Source organism: Cetorhinus maximus, chromosome 17, assembly GCF_964194155.1.
Source record: "Cetorhinus maximus chromosome 17, sCetMax3.hap1.1, whole genome shotgun sequence".
Classification (NCBI taxonomy): Eukaryota; Metazoa; Chordata; class Chondrichthyes; order Lamniformes; family Cetorhinidae; genus Cetorhinus; species Cetorhinus maximus.
Genome location: NC_135895.1, coordinates 90441495 through 90462160, shown reverse-complemented (window position 1 = coordinate 90462160; position 20666 = coordinate 90441495). Strand labels below are relative to the sequence as shown.

At 41.9% G+C, this 20666-nt stretch overlaps 1 protein-coding gene across 1 annotated transcript in view; it reads right to left on the bottom strand.

The window, feature by feature from the left end:
• Positions 1-20666, bottom strand: part of LOC144692567 (procollagen galactosyltransferase 2-like) — a 198398-nt gene that overhangs the window by 44887 nt on the left and 132845 nt on the right. The window contains exons 4-5 of the mRNA XM_078561563.1: positions 20402-20536; positions 16327-16531 (exon numbers count right to left, since the gene is read on the bottom strand). Coding sequence (XP_078417689.1) covers positions 16327-16531; positions 20402-20536 — 340 coding nt within the window. The remainder of the gene's footprint in view (positions 1-16326; positions 16532-20401; positions 20537-20666) is intronic.

The following is a 20666-nucleotide window of genomic DNA, read 5'->3' as shown; positions in this document are numbered from 1 at the left end:
TTCTTTTCTTTCAATCAGTTAAAGTGGGAAGAATGCCAGCCCCTGTTGACATGACTACTCATCCAAATGCTATTAAGGTACCAAGATAGCTGGTCAGGCAGCATTGCTATGATGTGCAGTATTAACTTCCTGGTATTCAATCGGTCAGCCTGGTGCGAATTGTTGACTTGGTTCCAAATCTCCGTGACCTGGAGTATCACCTTGGATACACGTTGTCCCTATTTGTCTCCTCATCCCCCTAGGAAGGGTAGTCAACTGTTCCTGATTGGAAAACTTGCAAGCATGTGCTTGGGACAGACAGCAGGAATTAGGAGGTCATCACAAGTAACCTAGAGAACCGTACATTATTGTTACCCAGCTGAGCACAGCATGGCCACATATCATATTCCATCAGATGGTGACTTCACCAGTTGGAGGTGGAGCAGACCTTTAGCTGCTGCTTGTCTCTCTGCACCCAGCCATGATAAACATCAAAACCCTGGAGATGTTCTCATATTTGCCTTCCAGCAGTGGCTATGCCTAGCAGCTGCAGTCCCAAAGCTCCAGAGTTTCCCTTTGATCTATATGAAGATACCTGCCTTCAATGCCCTGGAAGGATGTACACAGGACAGCTTGCTATGTGTCCTGCTCTCTCAGATATCCAAGTCTAGTGCCACATAAAAGGTTTACTCATCACCAGCAGATTCTCACAAGGATACAAGCAACATGTGTTGCCCGGAACACAAATATTTAACAGAAAGCCCAGAACACATACAAATATACCGTATACATTTAAACAAATTTGATATATGGGGAAAGAAATTAAGCAAAGAGAATATTGTTTATGGGTCTGAATCTAATTACTTAATCCTGCCTGGAAATGAATGGGAGACATAGAACGTTCTTCTATTTGTAAATAAACAGATTGTGAGTACTGTTCATATATACTACGCTGCTTAAAATTAGCTCCAGCCATGCTCAGGAAGAGAGACCAGTAAGTTAACAAAAGCTGTAGTCAATCCCGAGGTACAGCATGCTGAATGGATAAACGATTTAAGGGTTATACTGAATAAATCCCAGAGTATTTTTATGGTAAATAGCAGGAGTAAGATAAATAAAGAAATCAAATTAGCTAAAAATATAAATCAAATGAGGTTATATTGTTGTCACAGATGTGTTTGTCAAGCCTCATTCTAGCCACTTAATACTGGAGAATATTATTGACATTCATTAGCTAACTGCGAGCGACAAAAAGGTTCCAGGTATTGAGAATGCATTTTACAAGGAAATGAGGTCTATTTTTAAGAATAGACCTGGGGGCCTAAGAGTGGGCCTAATTACAGAAAACGCTGACCAAAGTTTGGGTATGTGCACTTATAGGCTCCAATTTTCATGGTGCTAGAAAGTACAGGAGTGTGTATTTGTGCACGGCACAAAAAGAGGCCATTTGGCTTATCGTGTTTGTGTCGGCTAGAGGTACTACCCTGCTCTCTTCTCTGACTTCTGCATATTCCTCTGTTTCAATTTTTTAATCCATCTGTCCTTTAAAGAATGCAATTTGTTTTTTTGCCTCAACCACTGCCTGTGGCAAAGCATTCCTTGCTCCAACAATTCTCTGTAAAGACATGTTTCCTAAGTTCACACCTCACTCTCAGTGGCAATGTTAAATTGATGACCATCTGGTCACTGACTCCCCAAACAGAGGTTCTTCTCTCTCCCCACTGACCCAACCAAAACTCTTCCAACCCTCCAGTGCATAAAGTGAGACAAACTACTTTATACTCACAGCTACTTTTTAATCTAAAAAAACAGCAAGGGACACTTATTATTAGGACAATCCAACAGGCAGAAAAACTATACAGTCACTAACTTGTACAAACAAATAAATAGAAAATGTTGAAGGTACACACCAACTCTGCATATGTAGAGAAAGAAGACAAGCTAATGTTTCATTTTGAATGAGAACCCTTCACTGGAACTTAAAACTAAAAGGTAGGCAAACATTTTTAGTAAGATTTAGGGGCAAAAAAAAATGAGTAAATGGGGAGGGAGAATGGGTGCATTCCCAGGCCTCTCATTTTAACTCGTACAAGCAGGAAGCTGCCCAATTGCAGTCACATCCCATAAAGAAAGTCTTCAATTTTTAATTTCAAACAGATGTTAAAAATAAGGTGCATTAAAAAGATTGGCATGGAATCTAAGTGTAAGTAGCTGTGACAGAACGTATTTGATGCGCTCTGGATTGAGAAGGCTAGTTTAAAACCAATTGTATGTCTGTTCTGCAAATGTATTTTGTTCTTCTCCGCCCCCACCCACACCCTCCTCCCCAAAGCCTCTCGCCCAATAGCAGTTGTTTAACATCTTGGCTGTGAAAAAATAATATTTAATAATGACCATTTGGAATGACACTTAAATCTGAAAGTACTTAAATGGGGAAAGGAACATCTCAAACTAGGAGCTAAAGGGAACCTTGACTACAAGCTCCCCACCATTGAGGTTTTCCTCACACGGTGTCTAGGTCTGTTGTGGACTAATTGTTAAAGGTTGATTGCTGCCATTAATCAACAGGAGCACAAAAATTAGGAGCAGGAATAGGCCAACTCCATTATTGTATCATGCAGCCAACAAGATGCTAGATGGCGAACTAGATGGTGTTTTTTCACCTAGTAATTTATTTCCAGCATCCACAGAATTTTGCTTTTATCCTAAATGTCTTTGCCGTGTATCATAAGTTAATGCAGCAGCATCATCTAGTGGCTGCAGTCCTTACTTTTAATTTAAAAGTGCACCGGAGCGATTAGCGTCAAACAAAAAAAGTGGAGATTGCAATATGTGCAGTCTGCGCTGGACTGCGCTCTGAACTTTCACCTCTTGCCTATTGTCAGGGACAGAAGAACCCTCCTAAAAACAATATAATTTCTGTATTAACTCATTCATGGCTCGGCCGCAGGAAAGAGCATTAAATTATTACTGTCAGTCTGCATAACCAGATTCGTTTAAATATCATTAGGTACGACTTAAACGTTGCCAAGGTTGATAGCCTTGGGATCAGTCAATGTCTATTATCACCTAACTGATCCTCACTCTGTTTAGTGGCTCAGTTTACTGTTTACATCATTATCAATGGAGTGGAATGTAGAATTATTTTGTTCACACAAGCGCTAGGGATCAAAGTGTAAAACAGAGATCGCTAAGTGAGGTCCTTGAGAAATCTTTTGTCTACCCCTCCCCTTCATTTGGCAGGTTATAATCCTTGCCGTTACCATCATCAGTGGTCTGCAGAAGTTTACTTTTTGGGGGCTGGAGGGTTTCGAAACATGAATTTTGAAATAAAGTTCAAACAGAAACGTTATTACTTCTTTGAGACAATAGCTCAATGTGCCGTCAGCCAATCCCAATAACATATTCAGTGTAAAATGCTGGTGGAGGGCAAGCCTAGTATTTCACTGCTCGAAATGTAGAAGTGGCCAATCCACTGACTAAGGGTTGATGGTGTTGTATCAATTCATCTAAGGCATCTTCTTTTAAAAGGACGCGCGGTCCGATTAAGAACAAATCATAGAAATTGTTGGGGTGGTTTGAACACCCTCTGTTGCCAGACTCATTTCCTCAGATGGAGGGAATGCCAAATTGCTACTAATCTCGGCGAGTGATCCGAGCAAGCTCGGTCTTCTCAGTTATCCAAATGCAGCACTCCGCTGTCCATGTACTCCCCCTCTCGTGGCCAAACAGAGAATCAGCAAAAAGAGACTGGGAGATTGTCTGACTATCGGTCTAGGATTTGCTAGATGGGAGTCCAGTTCTCCTCACTGCTAAAGTCAGATTGCCAGATTGCTCTTTCAGAATCTATCCTTTGGGGGACTTTTGGAGACTTGTGCTGAAAACTAATGATGCTTTTATTTTTAGCAAATCGTGCGAGAACAGGAAATTAACGTCGGATTAATATCCATTGTGCACTGTGCGTGCGGTCCAATAGTAACTTTAAAATGTAGTTAGGATTGAAGAAATTGAATCAATGGTGATGGAATGTGGAAATAATTTTACACATAAATAATTGAAAGATTTGGGAAATGAATCTCGTCTTTTCTGTAGATAATTCTTGTCACTGAAATACAGAATCCTTTTCCACACCTCCATTCCCCCCGCCCCACCCCCTCGGTTTTGTGCTAGGTCTGTGCTTTTTGTTCTGTGACTTTAGCTAATTGAATTGGTCATAATTCACACTTCTTGGCAAAATACTACAGAAAGATAGAAAATCTTGCATTTAAGTAGGACCCTTCAGAACCTCAGGGCATGCTGAAGCAGTTTACAGGATTTCTGAAGTGTCGTCAATATTGTAATATAGGAAAACACAGCAGCCGATTTGCGCACAGTAAGATCCCACAAAGAGCAATGTGATAATGATCAGATAATGCTCTCAGTGATGTTGGTTGAGAATTCAAGAAGTGATTTTAAGGGACAACTGGCTGATCAAATTCCCAGTGACCAACAAGTGTAATACAGTTAGTTTGAACAGTGCAGGGAGTTTAATCATTGTTACTGCCCTTCAGGCTTGCAGACAGGTGTGTCCAGAGAAGACAGAAACATTATTTTGAAATGATATTGTTTGCGGTGGAGTGGTGGTGGCATAGTGGTATTGTCAGTGGACTAGTGTTCCTGAAACCCAGGGTAATGTTCTGGGAGACAAAAACAAGAATAAAAATACCTGGAAAAACTCAGCAGGTCTGACAGCATCATAGACTCTAGTCATACGGACTCGAAACGTTGACTGTATTCCTCTCCGCAGATGCTGTCAGACCTGCTGAGTTTTTCCAGGTATTTTTATTTTTGTGTTTGTTTTGGATTTCCAGCATCCGCAGTTTTTTGTTTTTATCTTAATGCTCTGGGAGTCCAGGTTTGAATCCTGCCACAGCAGATGGTGAAATTTAAATTAAATAAAAATTTGGAATTAAAAAGCCTGATGGTGGTGACCATGAAACCTTGGGGAAGGAAATCTGCCACCCTTACCTGGTCTGGCCCACAGCAATGTGGTTGACTCTTAAATACCCTCTGAACAAGGGCAATTAAGGATGCCCACTTCTCATGAATGAATAAAAATTAGCATTGTGTGTGGTGAACTGTTCATCCACACTTGTTCTATTAGAGCATTAGGACCATGAGGAGTAGATGCTGGCTAGGCTCTCAGTATGTAAGCATTGTTGTCCCTGAGAAAATTGAACAAGCATTGGTGTTACATAACTCAATGTTTCAGTTTAGGGAGGAGAGGCAGAGATCCCTGATTTGGTGTGGTGCAGGGGTAGTACTTTCACCTTTAAGCTAGATGTTTGTGGGTTAAAATGCCACTGCAGCACAAAATATAGGCCAATGCTCCAGTGCAGTACTGAGGGAGTGCTGTCCGTCAAATGAGAGCCTGTCCACAAAAATACAACAAAAGCTATGGGACTATTTTGAAGAAGCACGGGAGAGTTCTTCCTGGTATCCTAGACAATATTTACCCCTCAATTAACATCACTAAAAACTGGTTATCTGGTCATTATCTCAATGCTATTTGCTGGAACTTGCTCTGCAGTAATTGGCTGCCACGTTTCTTGCATGACAAAGGACTACACTTCAAAGGTACTTCCTCTGTGATGTCCTGTGGATGTGAAAGGCACTATATAAATGCAAGTCTTTTCTTTTCAATGAGTGAGTTGAACCTTTGCAAACCTAAAAATAAAATGCAAACAAGTGTTGAACTGAGAGTTGAGGCTGGGTTGAATTGGTGTTGGGAAAAAGAAAGAGTAACACAGGTGTGGGCTATCCTGCAAGGGCCACTTGTTCACACATTACACAGGGAATTTGAAGAAAATATAAATCTTTACACACTCCAACTCCCATCTCCATTTTTTCTTGACTTTCACTTACACAATTTTTTGTGGCTGGCAGTGGTTCCTTTGTATCTCATAGTCACCCTCTACATGGGGTTCTTTGGCCACGAAATACACTGCAGTCCAAGTCTGATCTTATCCAGACTTGACATCCCCCCACACACACTTTCCAGCAATCCAACTGGGGAGCCGCCTCCCTCTCTAGCTCTAAGGGTTGCTGGGCTTAACAGCTGCCCAATAGGTGATGGGGAGGTGCTGAGTCATGGAGTGCTAGTTCATCTTAAGAAGCAAGAAAGACAAGGGGTGGGAGCACAACTCTCTGATGATCAGAGCATTTATAATAGTGTGAGGAGTAGACAGGACATAATTTCAATTTTGAGTGGTGCTTGGCATGTAGTAGTTTGGGCATAGGCTTTGAGCAATTCTACTACAAATTAGGGTCAAAAATTGATTCAGAATTAACTGAGTATGGCTGTGCCTTTCCTGTGCATCATAGAAAATAAAAACATGGAAATAACTCAGTCAAGATGTTGTACAGTCTGACTCAACCGAGGCAAGTGGCCAAGGAGGAGATGGAATCAGTGGCAAGGGAATGGAGTTTATGGTGAGGCTGAAAAACCAGGTGAATAAGAGGTTTTGAATCAGGGGACAAGGATATACAATTAAATGTAAGAGTTTTAGGGCAAAGTGCATGACAAATATTTTTACACAAATGGCTATGAGGCTGTGCAATGTATTGCTGGAGTTAGTGACTGAAATAGAGGCTCTGTCAACATTTAAGAACAGATTGGAAAGGCGATTGAAGGAAAAGATGGAATAAAATGGATATAGGAACATGGCAAGCAAATGGGATTAGGACTATAGCTTGCATGGGAGGTAAAATCCGACAAGGACTAGCTGATCCAAATGGTCTCTTTTTAACATTACAATTTCTATATAATTCTATGTAAATTCTTAAAACCCAACATCAGCCAAGCTTTTACCTACATCTCCCAGCTTCTCCACAACTACATCTCTATTTCTGTCTCTCCTTTTGTATCTATTTCATTTTCTCTCCTTCCGTGAATTGTCTTGAGACGCTTTTTATGCTTCAGTTATCAAATAAATGCAAGCTGTAATGTTTCCCTGTGTGAGACTAGTGCTACAACTCTGAGTAATTATGTGCTGGGGCATCCACCACATCCTCTTGAATTGAGCCTAGGGAACACTAAGCTCACCTTATTAAACATTAAACAATTTTTATAAACCTTACAAATGCAAATGCACAATTTTTAAAAAAGAATCCTAGAACCATAGAACCATAGAACACTACAGCACAGAAAACAGGCCATTCGGCCCTTCTAGTCTGTGCCGAAATATTATTCCGCTAGTCCCATTGACCTGCACCTAGTCCATAACCCTCCAGACCTCTCCCATCCATGTATCTATCTAATTTATTCTTGAAACTTAAGTGTGAGTTGTAATTAGGCGACCAGAACTACACACAATACTCCAAAGTTGGCCTATTTTCAAAATATTTCTTCTTGAGTCTCTGCTTGAGGGCAAGTCCAACCCACAGCACCACAGCCTCCACCACAGGTAGGGCAAGAAGGCAGGTCCTGAATCCACCCCAGCCAGAACAAGGATCAAACCCTGTACAGTTGGTTCCAATCTGATCCACAATGACTCTTCAGTCAGCTGAGCCAACCAATCTGAGCTGCTGTGGCAACATACGCTTTTACATGCATGTTGTAGTCAGGAGCTATGGATAGTGATGGTAGAAGCTCCAATTTCTTTCCGTCACATGGCTGACCAGGAATCTCCACTCACCATTGGCAAGTGTCGGAAGGATTCACAAGTTGAGAATCAACTTGTTTGGCCACATTATGAACATACCTTCCTTGGCCGTCAAGTCCAGGAGTGGGACTTGAACCCAGAGCTTCTGGCTCAAAAGTAGGGGCACTACACACAAGACCTCCTTTTCCAAAATACTAAGGAAATTGAATAGCTCTGAATAATGTAATCATGGTCATAAATGGCGGTCTATTCCAGCTGCAAGTGTGAAGAAACTCGTGCCTAAATTATAATCTTTTAGTTTCCTTGTTTTAAAATCATGTCACCACGTTGATTATCACTCCCCATTACAGTAAGGTAAAAAGGTTGCAGATGATAAATTCTGACAAGCGGCATTAGAGCTGAAATCTACCCAAAACTGAGATGGTGACATGCAACAGAAATGGTGATAACTCAAAAATGGCAGTGAGACTGTGCTTTTTATATAGTATCTTTAACAAAGTACTTCACAGGAGCATTGTCAAATAAAATTTGTCACCATGGCACATAAGGAGATATTAGGACAGAGGGGAATGGAGGGAAGTGGCAGAGGTGGCTGAATGGATGGTCTGAGTCTTACTGACAAAGATGTCCATGAGCTCTTTGTGCTTGTTGTTGGAGGTGAGGGTTAGGGGGACGGGGGACAGGAGTTTAAGAAGACAATTTGTAGTGGAGAAAAGAAGCCGGGGGTTATCTTTGTATTTCAGGATGTCACTGGCCTAGTGAGCGGTTTTGGCAGAACCTGGTGTGCCTTTATGTGGTGCGGCCTGATCTGGCTAAATTAGTTGTCGACCATATCTGTTCATGTCTGAGTCCCTTGGATTTAAGGGAACAAAGATGAGGGCGTAGTTGGGGGTTGGTCAGGGTGAGAAAGGGCAATGGGGACAAGGCATCAAGGATGGAGATGAGGGGATGATTGCTCAGATCAATAGCTACAGAAATGTGATGAATGGAGGGCCAAAGGTGAGAGAGTTGAAAATTTGAAAATGGTTTGGAAGAGATGGATAAAGTGACCTTTTCTTGTTCATTACATGCGCCACGGCATTATCATGGTTTTATTGTAAACCGTGAAATGGTGTTGTAATGAAGTGCTACAATTGATCCATACTGGATTCGCACAAAGAAGTGCATTCCACAAAAATAATACATCATTTGTTTGCAGTTAATCAGGTAAGGTATCCCTCTGCGCTAAATTTTCTGTCAGAGTTTAAGTATAGCCAGCATGATTGTATTGAGTGGATTTTTAACGACCTCCGATTGTTACCATGTTATAGGCCTATTCCTAGGGAGTGTAATGATTTTCTTTGCAACCCCGTCACGATCTAATGAATAGCTGCCGTCGGCAATGGACTAATGACTTTAGTTCTTGAGTACTTACTGGGCATATCAATGCTAAGTGGTAATCAGCTTGTACATTTTTAATGTTGCTCACTCTATAGGAGAGCTTCCATTAGCAGGCCTCCACTGTACTTTTAATAAGCAGCAGAGAAAAGAAAATCTGTTGCCTTACACAAGTAACAAAAAACTTACAAACACACACAATGGGTCTAAACATAGGACTGCAGCTAATATTTTTGCAACCCTAACGTCAAAACAAAAATTGACACACAAATCCAAGGTATTGGATTTCACCATTCCCAATAGGATGGAGATGATTCCAGATACCCCAGCTCACCATATCTACTAACAATGACATACCATGATCCCCAAACATGCAGCACAATTCAATTATGACCCTTAAGCATGTATGACCATATCCGCACAGTGTACACCTTGCAAACAAAGCTATCCAGGATCCTTGGCTTTGTAAAGAGAGGTGAAGAACACAAAGTCAAGGAAGTTGTGCTAAACCTGTTTACAATGCAGGTGAGGCCCCAGCTGGAATATTGTGGCTGGCTAGCAGTACCACACTTTAGGAAGGATATCAAGGCCTTGGATAAGGTGCAGGTCAGATTTACGAGAATGGTACTAGGGATGAAAGACTACAGTTATGTGGAGAGATTAGAGGAACTGCAGTTATTCTCTTTAGGGCAAAAAATGTCAAGGGAAGATTTGGTGTTCAAAATTATGAAGGGTTTTGATAGAGTAAATAAAGAAAAATGTTTTCCAGAGGCAGAAAGGATTGGTGACCAGAGGGCACAGATTTAAAGTGACTGGCAAAAAAACTTAAGGTGGCAGTTGGAAATATGTTCTAACATAGTGAGGTATGATCTGGAATGCGCTGCCTGAAAAGTGGCGGAAGAAGATTCAATGGTAACCTTCAAAAGGGGATTGGTTGAATAGTTGACGGGGCAAAATTTGCAGGGCTATGAGGAAAGAACAGAAGAGTGGGACTAATTGGATAACTCTGCCAAAGAGCCAGCACAGGCACAATGGGCTGAATGGACAGAAAGTGTAGTATCATTCTATGCTTCTAAATATAGTGTGAATCAAGTATATAGTGACTCAACAACTCTATGTACATATGCAAAGCTCAAGGGAGAAGTAGGGGGGAGGGCTTGTTTAATAGATCTTTATAATATTCACTTTATAATTACTCAGTCTTTATCCACTGAGAAACATGTATAATGAGTATACCTTCAAAGCATTTTATGTAAAGATATACAAATGTTCTCCCCCAGAAGAAGCCATATGCTTGAAGGCAAAATGTTTAAGGTTAATATTCCACTATCAATGGAATGATTCTTTGAATAAGATAAATGAGGGAGTTTTTAAAATAGGAACAGTTTTCACACAATATGGATATTTATAAAGCAATATATTAAAATAGCATTAACAGTTAATCCTTTATAATATGACGCAAATTAATAATGCATCAATTGAATCATATAGAAACTTACAGGAGGCCAGTTCAAACAACACACAGCGCCAACACTCCCGAGTGCAGGCAACACACTGCACCAACATTCCCCAGTGCAGGCAACACACAGCATCAACACTCTCCAATGCAGGCAATACACTGCACATACACTCCCCAGTGCAGGCAACACACAGTACCAACACTCCCGAGTGCAGGCAACACACTGCACCAACATTCCCCAGTGCAGGCAACACACAGCATCAACACTCTCCAATGCAGGCAATACACTGCACATACACTCCCCAGTGCAGGCAACACACAGTACCAACACTCCCGAGTGCAGGCAACACACTGCACCAACACTCCCCAGAGCAGGCAACACACTGCACGTACACTCCCCAGTGCAGGCAACACACAGCACCAACACTCCCCAGTGCAGGCAACACACAGTACCAACACTCCCCAGTGCAGGCAACACACTGCACCAACACTCCCCAGTGCAGGCAACACACAGTACCAACACTCCCCAGTGCAGGCAACACACTGCACCAACACTCCCCAGTGCAGGCAACACACAGTACCAACACTCCCCAGTGCAGGCAACACACTGCACCAACACTCCCCAGTGCAGGCAATACACTGCACCAACACTCCCCAGTGCAGGCAACACACTGCACCAACACTCCCCAGTGCAGGCAATACACTGCACCAACACTCCCCAGTGCAGGCAACACACAGCACCAACACTCCCCAGTGCAGGCAACACACTGCACCAACACTCCCCAGTGCAGGCAACACACTGCACCAACACTCCCCAGTGCAGGCAACACACAGCACCTACACTCCCCAGTGCAGGCAACACACTGCACCAACACTCCCCAGTGGAGGAAACACACAGCACCTACACTCCCCAGTGCAGGCAACACACTGCACCAACACTCCCCAGTGCAGGCAACACACAGCACCAACACTCCCCAGTGCAGGCAACACACAGCAGCAGTACTCCCCAGTGCAGACAACACACAGCACCAGCACTCCCCAGTGCAGACAATACACAGCATCAGCACTCCCCAGTGCAGACAACACACAGCACCAACGCTCCCCAGTGCAGACAACACACAGCACCAACACTTCCCAGTGCAGACAACACACAGCGCTTACACTCCCCAGTGCAGGCAACACACAGTACCAGCACTCCCCAGTGCAAACACATAGCACCAACACTTCCCAGTGCAGACAACACACAGCGCTTACACTCCCCAGTGCAGGCAATACACAGCACCAACGCTCCCCACTGCAGACAACACACAGCACCTACAATCTCCAGAGCAGACAACACACAGCACTAACACTGGTGAGTACAGACAAAAGCTTGAGTACAAATGCCATTTATTTCAGCCAAGAAGAAATCTAAACACTGAACGTTGTCATGGCAACATCACCAGTGAATCTTTTGCATAAAATGTGTCAGATTTGCCAATGGACCAGTGAGCTCAATGATGGTTTGGAGAACAAGACTGGGGCAGGATATGTAAACTCATCCATGATGTGGTGTAATGAAAGTATAATCATTTTCATAATATTTTTCTGGTTTATTGTGAAGTAGGTGTATGGGGTAAGTATAGTTGGGTCTGTGTGTGATCTAAATACATTTCATAGTCAAGTAGACTGCAAGTTTGAAATCATCAAAAGATGCGAGGTGCTTGGCATGCTAATGTGTAAACATGGATGCTGGCTTAGCCTGTAAAGTATGAAGGGAATTTGTATATTTAGATAAATGAAGAAGGGATATTTGGATTTTAAAGGGATCTTAGTCTATTTACAACTAGCCAGATAAGCAAGGATAAGGAATGAGTTTATTTTTTCCAAAGGTTACTGACAACAAATAGTGACAACATTAAAGTTTTTATATTATGAGGAAGATTCAGTTTCAAAGACATATGGAACAATAGAATTTACATATTACAAGGAGAGAAATGTAAATAAGGGAGAATGAAAGGTTATGTGTCAGAAGGCCATGTAGGATCTAACAGGAGTGTGTGAAATAGTCTTAATGAAGCCTCCAGCATTTGTGCATAAGTCTGTTATATAACAAAACTGAAGTTGGGAGAAAAGCCATTTGGAATTCCACTGTCCAGGGTATTGTGTTAACTTGCTGAGTTTGTTTTAAATCTAAAATCTATTTTGGACCATAGCCTTAAAGGAGGTGTAACTGGGGAGTCAGGTTAATTGGGAATTTTAGGAGTTATTATAGTAGCAATTGTAGTCTTATGTATGCGCTTGAAATATTTTATATTTTGTTAATAAATATTTTAACTTAATTTTTTAAATCTGTAAAGGCCATGGTGGACTCATTACTTCTGAATTCAGTGCACACATCTCGTAATAAATAAAATTGAAAAACTCTTGTGATAGCGCAACCAAGTTTCCCTCATGGATTTGGTCCACCTGGCACACATCATCTGCCAAGCCATAACAGTGGTAACCATTAAAAGGTTGAATGTCTGCAGCGGTTTACCAGATGGTGGAAAATCCATGGTAAATGCCGGAAAAATGGTGCAAATGTAAACCTTCTACCAGCAGCACCTTCACCAAGGTCATGGTGAATATAATGAATGGTGAGAATTTCACCACTTATCCCAGAGGGACTTGGTGGTTACAAGGACTTAATTAGATCTAATACAATTACCAAGAAGGTTACACTTCTTGATTTAGAACCAATTAATAGTTCAATTTAGAACTTCAACTTTGATCTCCTGTCATCTCAGTTTAACCATCATATTCATGAGGAACTTTATCAAATATTTTCTAAAAAATTAAGTTATGTCATGAAAATTTCATGCTCTAATCCATTCATTGATTTTTCTATGTTCATAAAATTCCAGTAATTTTGTTAGAATTATTGTGTTAGTCACTGGGTTGTCCAGTCTTGAACATATTCCTAGAGTCTTCATCATGGGTCATCCTGCCTCCAAATGATTTATCAGACAATATTCTCCAATATTATTATAATCATAAACAGAAACGTTTAAAGAAAATGAAAAAAAAACTTTAATTTTTCCCCTAGTTTTGTTGTAGCTGTGTCCTGAAGATTAATCTTTAATTCCTGGTGATCCCAGGACAATCTGAGAGAGTTGGGAACCCTAAAATGAGGGGAGAATCTTCTTGGACTGGGGTCCCTGATGTCCCGCCATAACTGCAGTCTACATCAACCTTCCAGGTTTCCAATCAATCTTTCATGGAGGCTACAGAGGGGAGATTGGGAAAGCCACCAGGGAAATGATTGCTGCAGCTTTCAAGCCTGGTCTTGCAGCAGTAGAGTGGTATAGTTCCTCTCCTGTAGAGTCTCTGCCATCATTTAATAAGTATCATTTTCAAAAGACATAGAATGAATTCAACGCTGTACTGTTTACCCGAGGAGGTCTTGTGGTGCAGTGGGTAGCATCCCTGTCCCTGAGCCAGAAGCTCTGGGTTCGACTCCCACTCCAGGACTTGATGGCTAAGGAATAGGTGCATTCAAAACACTGCCAAACAGGTTGATTATCAACCTGCAAATCCTTCCAATGTACGGCAATGGTGAGTGGTAAGGGCGGGAGAGATTCCTGGACAGCCATGTGATGGAAAGAAAGTTGGAGCCTCTGCCATCACCATCCATAGCTCCAAACTACAACAAGCATGTAAAAGTAGCTGTTGCTACAGCACTTGGATTATCTCACTGAACTGTAACACACCACCACTGTTTGCAATTCTCCAGTGTGTGAGGTACACTGTGCTTCACGATGTTTGAGAGACACCAGACCATTGATAACAAGTTGTTATTTTTAGAAAATTGAAAACATTGGGAGGTAGCATTAACATCTGAATCGAAATGAGATGGTAACTAATCTCTCGGTGAGCCTTATCTTCTCTTTAGCATGATCCAAATAAGCACTTTTGCAGGATAATAATTAACATGCTCTTTAAGATTTATCCATACATAAATTATGCATGATGTTGGAATTCCCTCTTGTTCCATTAATCTGCTTTAATCAGCTGCTAGTCGGTTTAATAACACTGCCGAGTTTCAATTTCCGCACACTTCCAGTTAAGAGTTTTCTGAAGATTTCTAAAATTAACAGCTCAGCTGGTATCTGGTCAACTTTTTAGCAGGCAGAGGAATGATCAAACACCGTTCCTTGTTTCTTCCTTGTTCACCTCTTCCTGGCACCGTCTGCTTGTTTAACTAACTAAAGATTTATTAATCGTGTGGTAGAGGGTAAAAGCTGCCGGTCCTGCAAATTGTAGGAGACCAGCTTTATATTATGTATTCTGGTAAGGCACGGAGCAAGGGCTGTTGGTGTAGAGGAGGCATTTTCTAAAAAGTCATCCAATCATTGTACGAGTGCGGACACATAGTTAAGACTTTCAGCTGTTGCACCAGTACCAAGCAGTCCACAAATAAAAGCTTGGCTCTGCATTCTTCATATGTGAACTCTCACAGCCGAATGCCTGCAGACCATCCAGTCACCACCATGTCATAGCTGAGCCTGGTCCTAATGTCCACTGCTATCTTTAAAAATTCATTTGGGATATAGGCTTCAATGGCGAGGCCAATATTTATTGCCTATCCCTGGTTGTTCTTGAGAAGCTGAGAATAGGCCTTCTTATTAAACAGTTGGAAAGCATGAGGTGGAAGGTATTGTCAGAGTGCTGTTAGACAGGGAGTTCCAGGATTTTGACCCAGCAATGGTGAAGGAACAGAGATGCAGGCCCGGATTTTCCCTTTCCGCCTACAGCAGGAATCATCGCAGGCGGGATGGAAAATTTGACGGACCAGCCAAAGGTCCATTGGCTTTGAGCCGGAATTTCTGATTCCCCTGGTGGGTGGAACCGGAAAATCCCAGCCGTACATCCAAGTCAGAGTAGCATGTGATTTGGCGTTTCCAGGTGCTTACTGCACGTGTGGAGGTCATGGGTTTAGGAGGTGCTGAAATGCACTTTGGGACATTCTAAGGGTTTGAAAAGCACTATATAAATGCAATACTTTCTTTTAATCTTAAGTCAGAAGGTAATTGTTACTCTGTAATTAAATTCGACAATGCTGGGTTAAAGATATAGAAAATCAGACAATGGGGATCATCTTTACCTATCCTATCAGACAGTGGGAATATTGTTAACCTAGCCTTCCAATGGGAAACAGACATGATGAGGTGTGTCACCTATTGAAAAGCCATGTTCCTGCTTCTTAGCACTATTCAGTGACCTCACCTGGGAAATGCACACTTGTGTGAAACAGGTAAAGGCAACAACAGGTTCAGCAATGATGTCTCCAGATTCTAATAGTGCACAAGATTGCACTGAAAGAATGGCTACTTCTACAGCTGGGGTTCCTGGAGTAGTGCCTCACAAACAGTCTGTACCCTCAGAAGAGTCGGTGGAAAGAGAAAGAGGAACCAAAGAAATTTGAATTTTCCAAACAATCTCTGCTTGTGTTTATTCCTCCAGAAGCTTGTTATTTTAATTATTACTGGCAAAATGAAAATTGAAGTTGCATGCCATGCAGCAATTATAGCAATACGGCTATTTAGTCTGGACACAGAAAGATATCTGTCAGTTAAACAGGACACAAAGAGAACCACAAGCCACAAAGTAAAATTAATACATCGTGATCGTCATCTGGGAAAACAAATTGGCAATTGTAGGATTTCTACACGTTCATTTTCCACTAATGAAGCAGTTTATTGATGGAACGATAAATGTGTGATGTGTGAGGGAGTACGCTCCATGTTAAATATTTAGAGCAGCTCTTGTATTCAACATTTGTGACATTTACTGTTTGTATGGACCCTTTATCTTAAAGCTTAAGAGTGACTAGATGTTAACAATTACCGGCCACTTTGCAGGAAAATGCAAAGACAATGATGTCATCGAATGCCCAGGTGTAGTCTGGGTGTGGAGGATAGAATGCCAGGTTTCTCGTAGCTTCCCTACGCAGGTCAATGAGGAACGTTGAGTGCACCATAGGGACGGGATAACAACCCGTACGCTTCCACTCCCGGATTGGAATGTAATCAGGTGTCCTTCTGTAGTATCCCTGGGTGAAAATAGAACACAAAACTGATCTCTGATTGAGAAAAGAAATAAGGAACAAAATGATTGCTATGGGGGGGTATAAGGGTATCATTGTAACCCCTTCACTAATAATTTCATACTGGCATGAGAATGGAGTGAGCCCAGTGCAAAGCTTGGTATACCGTAGCCTTTGGGGATTAATGACAGGGCTCAGCGACAGGAAACAAAGGTTAATGGTTGATGGATGTTTTTACGAATGGAAAGCGGTTTCCAGCGGCATTCCATAAGGTTGGGGCCCTTGCTGTTTGCGGTATATATTTATTATTTGGACTTAAATATGGGAGGCGTGATTGGAAAATTTGCAGATGACTCAAAAATTGGCCGTTTAGTTGACAGTGAAGAGGGTACTGTGGACTCCAGGATGTTATCAATGGTTTGGTTGAGTGGGCGGAAAAGTTGCAAATTAAATTCAATCTGGGGAAGTGAGAAGTAATGGTTTTTGGGAGGGCAAACAAAGCAAGGGAATACTCAATGAACGGGAGGATATTGAGAGGAGTAAGAGACCTTGGAGTACATGTCCACAGGTCCCTGAAGGTGGCAGGACAGGTAGATCGGTTGGTGAAGAAGGCATATGGAATGCTTCCCTTTACTGGACGAGGTATAAAATACAAAAGCAGGATGTAATGCTGGAACTGTATAAAACGCTGATTCGGCCACAGCTGGGGTTTTTTGTACGGTTTTGGTCACCACATTACAGGAAGGACATAATTACTCTGGACAGAGTACAGAGGAGATTTATATGAATGTTGCCAGGGCTTGAACATTGCAGCTAGGAAGAAAGATTGGGTAGGCTGGGATTGTTTTCCTTAGCACAGGGGAGGCTGATTGAGGTATACAAGATTATGATGCGTCTAGAGAGAGTAGGCAGGAAAGATCTGTTTCCTCTAGAGGAGAGGTCAATTACCAGGGGGCATGGATTTAAGGTGATTGTTAGAAGGATTAGAGGGGATGTTAGGAAAATCTTTTTCACCCTGAGTGTGGTAGGGGTCTGGAATTCACCCTGGATTGGTGGGTGAGGCAGAAACCGTCAACTCACTTAAAAGGTACTTGCATTGACATCTGAAGTGCTGCAACCTGCAAGGCTACAGACCAGATGCTGGAAGGTGGGATTGGAATGGGCGGCTAGTATTTTCATCCAGCACAGACACAATGGGCTGAATGGCCTCTTTCTGTGCCGTAACTTTTCTATGGTTCTAATATTGGTTTCATATGGCTATGTAAGGGTTATAGGCTAGGGTAGTGCGAGTGTTAAAGCTAAAGTAAAAATGTGTCATGACATGCACGCAATTATATCACATATACTCCTTGTAAATTGTGCAAAATATGATACCTAAACTAGTCTTGAATATAGGCCTATGTTATGTAATAGCACAGGAAGGGTAGTGGTGGTGATTGTGTCATACATTATGTGAGTGGGAATCTGTAGTTTCAAAGCTTGTATTTTTTGAAACAGACCTTAACTGCAAAGGGAAACTAAGAAAGGAAAGTGGCCTTTCCAGTTTCTAAGGAAACTAAACCTGAAACTGAGGTCAGAAACCAAAACTTCTGGGCAGTCTGAAACTGAATGTAGGAACATAGGACATAGGATTTAAGAGCAGGAGTAGGCCATTTCGCCCTTCGAGCCTGCTCCGCCATTCAATAAGATCATGGTTGATCTGATTGTGGCCTCAACTACACTTTCCAGTCTGCCCCCCATAACCCTTGACTCCCTTGTCTATCAAAAATTTGACTAACTCTGCCTTGAATAAGTTCAATGACCCAGCCTCCACTGCTCTCTGGGGAAGAAAATTCCACAAAATACTAACGACCCTTTGAGAGAAAAAACATTTCTCCTCATCTCCATCTTAAACGGTAGAGCTGAGGAGGCTCTGCAGATGCGTGCCATTTTTAGTGAAGACCGTGGAACTGAGGCAGGTTGTGTGCTGGTGTCAGCAAGGAAATCAAGCTAAGTCCTAGAAGACGAGGAACTGAAATTCTGTGAGGAAGACAGAGTTTGAAGGACTTTGCGACTGAGATTGATGACGTATATGTTGAGTTGACCGCCGAACTGTTTGCAAGATCCATCTTAATCTGCATTTAATCTGCAATTAATAGTTTATATCCAACTGTAGCTTTCCTGCTAATTCATGTTTAATTTATGTTAATTCTGGGCTTAACAGTAGGGGTGGATTGCTTTGTCTGACCCCTGTATAGTAAAAATGCTTTTGTTTCAAACCGTGGAGTCTTGTGGCTTCATTCTTTCTATAAATAATTGGGATTTCAGATTTCTTTTGTCAAAAAAAAGTTACTGGTCTCGGCTGAGATCATGACAATTAAGCTGTAGGTATATTCAACATTTTACCATTTGCAAAATGGAAGATATTGCAGAATTTGCCACCCAGCAGCTTTCAATCCGGTACATCAGGAAGTATTAGCCAGGAGTGCTGCTGAGGGTGGGAACAAGGTACCCCATTGAAAGGTGGAGCTGGGATTGTTGCTGATTTTCATTGATAAATGTAGACTGGTCAATATTGCCCCAAAATGCTGACTGTCCATGGGAAATGTTGAATGATTGCCATGCACATTATAAATTATACATCTCTTGTTTTTCACAAGTCTAACCTCACAGAGAAAGGTTTTTCTGGAAAATGTGATTAAAGAGGGGCAGCAATTGTTGTGACATGTCAATTGTTCTTGTTCATCAGCAACTTAGAATAATCAAAAGATTACAAAATGCTGGGTGTGTACGAGCCAACAGTGAAGTGACTAACCTGCTGAGGAACAACTTTAATAGTTCAACCTGAATGTGCTGTGAAGGACTTATGATGCCCTCAGATTCTCTTAGTGAAACCAAGCGTAGGATTTAACATGACTGACAAACCATCCCTGCCACTGGGTCATCATTCTGAATGTTTCTCACCACTTCTGTAGCCGGAAGGCACCCAAATCTGGGGATAAATGTGGAAAGATCTCTCTAGTGCTTTGGTTGGTCTCACAGGTCCATTACCTGTACGAGTCACAATGCTGACACAGGACACTGAGTGCAAAGGCCTGCACTCAGATGAAAAAATTCTCGAGTTCTGATGGGGGATCATCGATTAACATAGGGTGGAATTTTCCAGTCCCGACGCCAACGGGCATTGTCGTGGGTGGGTCAGGAAAATATGGAGAGCCGTTAAAAGTCAACAGCTCTCCAAATTTTCCTATCCCACCCATGACAATGCATGCTGGTGTTGGGGCCAGAAAATCCCGCCCTCTGCTCCTCTCTCCACAGATGTTGCCTGACCTAAGTATTTCCAGCATTTTTTGTTTTTTATCTCAAAATGTTAATTTGATTAAAGAAGCACCCTTTTAAGTTAAAAACGAGAATTAAGCTCTATTTCCTGGTGGTCTGCTGCTTTAATCTTGCTCTGATGGAATGGGTTATTTTAAGTGAATAAATCATGGATTGTATGCGTGATGTCTTCTGCTGAAAGTATTAAAATAAATGGTTCACAGACTATAATATTTTCAGTGCTTGCTGTAGTGGCAGAAGCTATACTGCTCGATCGGTGACAATGCCAATCCAGATTTTTAATACTCAAGACTGAGTTTCAGCTCATAGGAAAGGTGGGGATTGTCATTGGATTGACTTTCATGTTGAGTACTGGAAATAGCCTCAAATAGCAATACTGTCATGGTTCCCAGGTGATGAACCTCATGAAGCAGAACTGTATTTAATCGGGTGGAGGGTGGGGAGGGGACAGCGGGGGAGAAAAACACTAGCTTGTGCTTTATTGACTTGCAAATTGTTAAAATCGACAACTTCTACTGCTGATAACTGGTTTCGGATGGCTGTTTTAAAACAACTCACCTGAGGTGTCATGCCACACCAGAAATTTGAGTACAAGGTGTGAGAGTCCAGCATGGGTGCAGCCACAGTCAAGTTTTCAGCTATCATCAAATTCAGTGCCTGCTCATTTGTTAGAACGTTGTCTGTATCTACAAACTGGAAGAAAAACAAGATGAGGAACAACATCCAATCATTTACAATTAAAGGAAAACTACCTTGGGCTGCTTAATGGTGTTAGTTTTTCCCCATATGAAAATGATTAGTTCCCTCTGATCTAGATGCATAA